At 34.1% G+C, this 7931-nt stretch overlaps 1 protein-coding gene across 1 annotated transcript; it reads right to left on the bottom strand.

Annotated features, from left to right (window-relative positions):
• Positions 1-2089: 2089 nt before the first annotated feature.
• On the bottom strand, positions 2090-3133 carry LOC113689379 (F-box protein At4g09920-like). The gene has a single exon (XM_027207159.1). It carries the CDS (start codon positions 3131-3133, stop codon positions 2090-2092), a length of 1044 nt encoding a protein of 347 aa, XP_027062960.1.
• Positions 3134-7931: the final 4798 nt, after the last annotated feature.

Below are 7931 nucleotides of genomic sequence, written 5' to 3' on the forward strand. Positions count from 1 at the left end.
TTTTAGGGTTCTAATAATAATAAATGCATGCAGGGTTACAAAATTGAAGGAAGAAAACAAACACTCAAAATATATGTGGGGGAAAAGAAAATAATTAACTCACAATATTATTAAAATCTCAAACAATGAAGAAAGTCACACCACAATAGAAAACCTAATAAATTCTTCTAGACTCTCTTAAGAAAATAGTCTAAACTAATGCCCTATTTATAACCTACCAGACTTGTTGAAAAAGAAACCACTTGCATAAGAAATTGCCAAATAAAACACAAATTCCTAAATCATACAACTACTAAAAACCTAACTCCAATAAAACAAACAAATAAATAAATAAATACTTCTAGACTTGGTTTAGTTTGCCAACATTGCCTCCCTTAAACTAAACTCTCCATTGAGGCAGGCCCAACACCATCTCGAGCAACAATTTCTATGCAAATTTCTGTTGCTGTATAGCTGACATGCAACTTCATCTTGTTGCTGGTTATGAACTTCATCTTTACACGTGTTTGTGGGCGCATTTTGTATTTTACAAATAATTTTTCAATAATTTCTCCTTGATCAAAGTACTCATTCATACAAATCCATTCATCACCAAAATCACCATATTTACGACCAATGTAAGTGCCTAAAAATACAAAATCATAGATTGCTCTCTTACCAAAATTATCATCACCAAATAATTCAAAATATCCACTACCATAATTATCCAAAAATTTCATATTGTCAATCAACTCTTTTGGAGCAAAATTTTTTTGAATTTCAATGAAATCCATATCTATCAAATCAAATATCTTTCCATCATCTTGAGGAAAATTCAAACCAATGATTTTTTCAATAATAATTTCTTTTTCTTCACATACCAAATCAGACTTCTTTTCTTCCTTTACCAGATTATTGCGTTCTTTTTCTTCAACAAATTCATCACTCCCAATTTCTTCAAACAAAATATGCAAATCAAAACTATCAACTGATTCAAAATTTTCAATATCACCCATATTATCAACAAATCTATCATTCTCAAAATTCACAAACCATCTCCAACAACCAAACTTCGGTTTGAAAGCATAATTCTCCTCAATCGTTTGCAAAAATATAGTAAATATCCTTCCAAAATCTCCAAGGTATTTTAGTACAACGAACAAAAGTTTTATAAATACATTCTGCCATCATTTTACGCATCACTTGAAAAAAATAATCGTGCCTTCTTCTTAAAAAACATGTTTTGGCAACTCACTTGCATCAACCCAACAAAGAATATCATCCAAATTATATTGTTTGAGATATTTTTCCACTATTAAAACCCAGCCAAAATATGTATGTCTATTTGTACTTATGGGAGTCAATATGAAAATTTTTCACCATCAATCAAATCTGTATAATATTCCATTATTTAATATTTCATATACCTGAATAAATTTTCTCTCCCTTCTATCAGGTTTTCCTAGCCTCTCTGGTTGATTGAGAAATCAAATCCTTCAATTTGATAACCCACAACAATCAATAAATCTTACAAGATTCTTCTCTGATCTTTGTCTTCACCTGCAGCAATCTAACAAATTTTGGACCAATCTTATGGTTGGATTCTTCACCAACTACACACTTCAGAACCAACTTTGCAGTCAAACTCAATTAATTGAATACTTTTCGGCAACTTTTTGCCCTAATTCTCTGACAGCGGAAACTCCTAGAACTAACCTCGTAGTCTGGCTCTGATGCCAATTGTAGAACCCCAATTTTAGGGTTCTAATAATAATAAATGCATACAGGGTTACAAAATTGAAGGGATAAAACAAACACTCAAAATATATGTGGAAGAGAAAAAAATAATTAACTCACAATGTTATTGAAATCTCAAACAATGAAAAAAATCACACCACAATAGAAAACCTAACAAATTCTTCTAAACTCTCTTAAGAAAATAGTCTAAACTAATGCCCTATTTATAACCTACCAGACTTGTTGGAAAAGAAATCACTTGCATAAGAAATTGCCACATAAAACACAAATTTCTAAATCAAACAACTACTAAAAACCTAACTCCAATAAAACTAATAAATAAATAAATAAATACTTCTAGGCTTGGTTTAGTTTACCAGCAAGAATAAAATAAGGATGTTTGTTCATTGACCTCAACTACATGGGCTGGGAGTTCCAGAATTGTAACGGAAGCAGAAAGCTTTTGCAACAATCTGAAGGTTGGAAAAGTAATGAATTTCCTCAACACAAGAATGTTGTCTTGAGTTGTATGCTTGATAGAGATATTAACTGCCCCTGATGGTGATGCACTTGACCAAACAAACTTGTGAAATAGAAGACCACTACATTTAAACTTTTTCAACTTGGCTACACCATTTGTTCTAATTTGTGTGCTGCAATGGTTAGATAACATCAGGAAGTTGGCAAGCAAATGAGCATCTATCTTCAATGTCTTTACTTTATCCAGCCCTTTATAATCTTCCAAGTGAAAAGATTCAAGAACTGGGAAGGACAACACTAACTGGCTCAAAGAAGATGAAAGATTGCGATTAAGAAATCCAATTTTACGAAGATGCAAGATTCTGAGCTTTGGCAAACAAACAATGGGAGGAAATTTGAGATTGAAACGGCATAATCTCACTTCTGTTAAAGAATCACAAGTGTGAAAATAGCACGGAAGTTCCAACTTTCGCATGCCATGTTCTCGATATGAAACATGAAGCCTCTCAAAATTATTATGCAATAACAAAGCTGAGATCCATAATTTCACACGAGATGGATCGTAGGAAGATAATTTGCATAATAGCTCAAATTCTTTTGCCATAGACATTGTGCAATGTGCTAGAGTTCTATCAACAAAATTTGCGAAAAGTTTCTTTTTAGTTTGCTGATTTGTATAGCTTAAACTATCATCAAACTTGAGATTGTATAGGCAAATTATCCACTTGTATTCCCAAGCTTTGCTTAGAACACAGGTTCGTACGGCATCCTTGGCTTGAAGAAGGGATAGTATGTGGCACAGAACACTTTCTGGTAGATTGCTAATTCTATCTCCATCATCCTCGACATTAAATTTTGGGTTCCACATGCTAATTCCTTCGTTGATTGCTTCTGCTATCCATTGTTGTTGTACTCTCTGAATCTCAATCTTCAACATGCATTACATGTATATAGCTGTAAATTCGGTTATGTAATACAACTATCTTATGGAGAGACTATATTCATTAAGGTCTCAGAACTTATGAGCAAACAATATATCTTCTAGAGTCAAGTTTTTGAAGTAAATTACCTTTTTTCAAATTGGATTGTATTTTGACAAACCCCCTTATATTGAAGTTCAAATGCCTATTAAATTCTTGTGTTTATGGAGTACAAAAAATTATATTTGTCTGATATAGAGGTTAGGTTTTACCCCTCTAACTAGTTTTCCTTTACCAAAAGACTAGTTGTTGCTTCCTAAGTAGGTTGGTTGTAGGATCCTTGATGTTTCTATATCTTTCAGTTGGGATGGTAATAACTATTACTCCAATAGCTTGTCTATTAAGTATTTCTAAAACTTCATTCAATAACAACAACATTACCTTGCTTCGTGCTTGTTCTCAATTTTTTTTAAGATTATAGATTTTTAAAATAATGAAAACTAAATTCTATAATTTACCAAAAATTAGTTTTTTTGCATGCTGACTCTGATTATGCACCATAATCATTTTTTATCCATGGCGAAGCTAAGACCCTAGGGTTAGGGGGTTCAATTTTCAACACTACATCATATATAATCATGGAAAATTTACAACCAAAAGGCGGTTATCTTAAACATATCTTTTTCCGTTATGTCAATTATAATTTGACATCTAAAAGTTGTGCTATAATGTAGTGTTAATTTGAAAACGTCAAATGTCTCATCGTTCAATTTACATCAATAACTAATCTTAATCAGATCCAACACTCTTGTATAGCATAAGAATTCAGAATTTTTAATTCATTAAGGAAGGCCAATGTAAATAAGAAAGAGACATAAAAATTTTTTTAAAGGAAATAATAATATAATATAGATAAGAATGATAATTTCAAAAATATTGGGGGTGCAAGGTCGATAGGCATGAGAATTTCAAATGTTTCAGGAGGTGCAAACAAAGGAGCAACTTGAAAATTTTTAAAAGTTCCATACTTGAAACAAAATTTTCTCAAAGTTGAAGGGGAGGGTAAATTGCCTACCCTCAATTCCATTTGCCTCCGCCCCTACTTACAATAACTAGCTTTTATAAATCTAAAGCGAACGAAGATCCAGGTCTTCATGTGAAAAGTTCTTTTGGCCTGGTTTACTATTAAATGTAAAATAGCTAAATTTCTAAATTAAATGAAAGTTTTGAAAGCCATCATAAGTTCCTAGTGGATATAACTTTGTAATTTCTAGATTCAAAGTATGAAATGGCTATGATATTATCTACTTGGTATAAGGATGTAGGGATGTGCTCGAGCTCGAGTACTGCCATGTTCGAGCTTGACTCGTACTATAATATTACCATACTTGACTTGAGCTCAAACTCGATCGAGTCGGAAAATATGGACTCGAACTTGACTCAAGGAAATGCTTAAAAAGCTCGAGACTCGACTTGATAAGGCTCGAGTCGAGATATCGAGTCGAGATCGAGCCTTTGAGTCAAGTAATCTAATCAATCGAGCTTCTTGGCTCAAAAAACTGGAAGAACATCCTGTTCACACATTCCCGTTAATAGTCATTCAAACTATAAATGAAAGGTAGAAACTCCAAAATATAAATATACTCCACAATATATAATAAATACATGTCTTATAAATTAACAAGTTCCAAATTATGAGCTAATTTAGGTTGAAGAAATGAACAGCAGCATAAATCTTCAAAGCTTGGGCAAGTCGAATTCTTTGATTGTCTTGGCTTCCTACAAAAAGGAAAGGGGACAAAACACAAAAAAGTTGCACAATTTCCCAAAAAAAATAAAGTAACTTATAGTCAATAACTCAAATATGGAAGTTTGGTAGTAAAACAATAAAGTTGACCTTCATCTTCTTTTTGACCCCGTGAAGATTCTTACACCAATCTCCTGGACACATCAACACTTGAACTATATTTGAGCGAAGTGCAGCTCAATAGGTGTCAATTATTCGAGTCCCAACACTTAATGTGCCCTTCGATGCAACTGTAGTTATCGGAATGGCCAAGATATCATAGGCCATTCAAGAAAGTACTGGGTATGGGATTCGATTAATTTTCCACCACTCCAAACAATCAAATTTATCGAGATCTTCTCCAGTTTTTTGGTGAGGCTTGTCTAAATAATCAACCAATTTTGGCTTATAGGGTTCGTTGGTCTCGACTTCATCACAATATTGATCAAAGTCACCCCATCTAGTCTTCTTGGTCACATTTGTTACTTGCCTTTGTGAAGAGCCAGAAGCTATTGGCCCTCTAGTTGGATTCGATGCTAAAGCAACATACTCATCATATAACTCAAAGATTACTTGACGAATGGTGGAAATGTTATGAGGAGCCTCTGAAGGTGAATACAATTGAGGGTAGGTGAAGTCTACAAGTCTCATTTTCTGTCTCGGATCTAAAATGGCTGCCACAGCCTATCAAATTACATTCACCCCAATACTTGTCAAACTTAACTTTCATCTTTCGAGCCATGACCTAAATGAAGGGGTCTTCTTCATTAACTTGAGCATCCAACACTTTTTTTATCTTTACCAACTCTTGAAGGAAAAAATTGCTGGTAGGATAATCTGAGCCAAAAATTATATGTGTGCACTCCCAAAATTTTTCCAAGACTGAACAAACCTTTTCTGCCCTTTGCCAATCCTCAGCAAATGGGCAAAAATCGTAACTTTGCTCTCTATCTTGGAAATAGGGAAAAACATCCTTAAATTTGATGGCACAATTCAGCACCTTGAAAGTGGCATTCCATGTTGTCTTGCAATCGTAAAGCAACATTTTTCCTTGTATCTAGAGTTGTTAGGTAATCTTAGCAAACATCAACGCTCAACCCTCTAATCGATTCACAAATTCCATGGAGTCCCTAATGGCTTTGGTGATGTCCACAATCTCAGAAATGCCATCTTGAATCACAAGGTTCAAAATATGTGCACAGCATCGAACATGGAAGAATTTTCCATCACAAGGAAGCTTTTTGGACCTGGAGATGTCATCCGGTAATATTCTAACAGCAACATCATTGTTCAAGGCATTGTCAACTGATATGGAGTAAATCTTGTACACAATGCCCCACTCTTTCGCACTTTTGAAAATTGAAGATGCTATCTCAACTCCTCAATGAGGTGGTGGTATGTGCACAAAACTCAGAACTCGCTTTTGTAGTTTCCAATTATAGTCAACCCAATGCCCGGTGATGACTATGTATTCGATCTTTTGATTTTTTGGCTTCCAAAGATCGATTGTGATGCTAACTTTTTCCACATGTTTTAACTTGTTTCTCATCTTATTTTTTTCAACCTCATATACTTGTATACAATCATTTTTTGCTATTGCTCAAGAGATTCTCTTCCACTCTGGCATCGCTCGTTTCATCATAAGATTGAAACCCTCTTCTTCTAATATGGTGAACAGATGCTTGTGCATTAGCACCCCATGTGCAACAACATATCTAACTTTCTCCATGTCAAACTTTCCGCTTAGGAGTGGCAAAGTTGAAAAAGTTTTATCAGTTGGCTGGAAATTCAGTTTGTTTTGCTACTTTGCCTTCTAATGCTTACTTTTTGGGCTGAACATCTATTTTGATGTCTCCACATCCTACTTGTTTGTTTTGTCCTACCTCTTGACAATTTTTTCCTGCAATACTTGCAAATAGTGTAGTACAATCCATTTTCCTCAACTTCATCAAAATCATCCCAAGCCTCAGATGTTTTACTTCTTTTAGGAATGTGGAATTCATCTTCAGCTTCAATCACCTCTCGTGTATCTCCTCTTTTTTGGGCAGCTGGTTCTTCTTCTTCCTCTTCAGGTGGCACAGACCCGGTTGTTGAGTTAGGAGCAATTGCTTGAACTCCAGCTGTTGGTGTTGTATCATTACTTATAAAGATAGGGGTATCCAGCGTGAATGGAGTAGATAAATCTATAGCGAATAATTGTGGGATAGAAGATACCTCAGGAAGACTAATTGTCGTACCTACAATTTACCCAAAAAGTAAATATATATATACACACTTGTGTCAGCCATACAACCACTACAAACATTCATTACTACCAGCATATCACCACAAAAACTACCCAAAATCAAGTGCATTTAGCTTACCAACTCCTTCAGCATTGCCTTTTAATCTTGAGCAACTCGTCAAATGTCCAGTGCCACTTTACATTTTCTTGACAGTTTTCTAGGGAGTGAGTCAAAGGTTCTTCTAAAGAACTGTCAAAGGTTTTTTAAGTGTCAAATTGGGCAAATTCTTAAGTGTCAACAAGATTGCAATTTTTATACTACAATTACTATTACAACTTTAATAAAACATCCTTAGTTGATGATGGTCAGCCATACAAGAATACAAGATTTTCAATTACTCTTACAATTTTAAAACTATTCCCTAACAAGTAATATATAATCTGTGGAATGTATACATATACCTACAACATAAGCCATCCGAAAGTACTGGGTAGAAACATTTCATCACTTGGACAATTTAAGATCAATTAACCCATGTTTTTGCAGCATATCTACCTCCTGCCAAATGCCAATTTACCTAAATTTCCTAACATTAAAAACTAAAACGATCCAAGAAAGAAACAAAAAAAAATTTCTGTGGATAAAATTAACTCATTAATCAAGATAAATTCATATGCACAGTGACCAATCTCCTTAGGGTTCTGGCCATTGACAAAAGTAAAATTAACTCAAGAAAACTTCCACAAAACCAACTAACAATCAACCATTTACAGTAGCATTTAGCAAATTCCACAGAAATTCGCG

This window comes from Coffea arabica, chromosome 5c (assembly GCF_036785885.1).
Source record: "Coffea arabica cultivar ET-39 chromosome 5c, Coffea Arabica ET-39 HiFi, whole genome shotgun sequence".
In the NCBI taxonomy this organism is placed as follows: domain Eukaryota; kingdom Viridiplantae; phylum Streptophyta; class Magnoliopsida; order Gentianales; family Rubiaceae; genus Coffea; species Coffea arabica.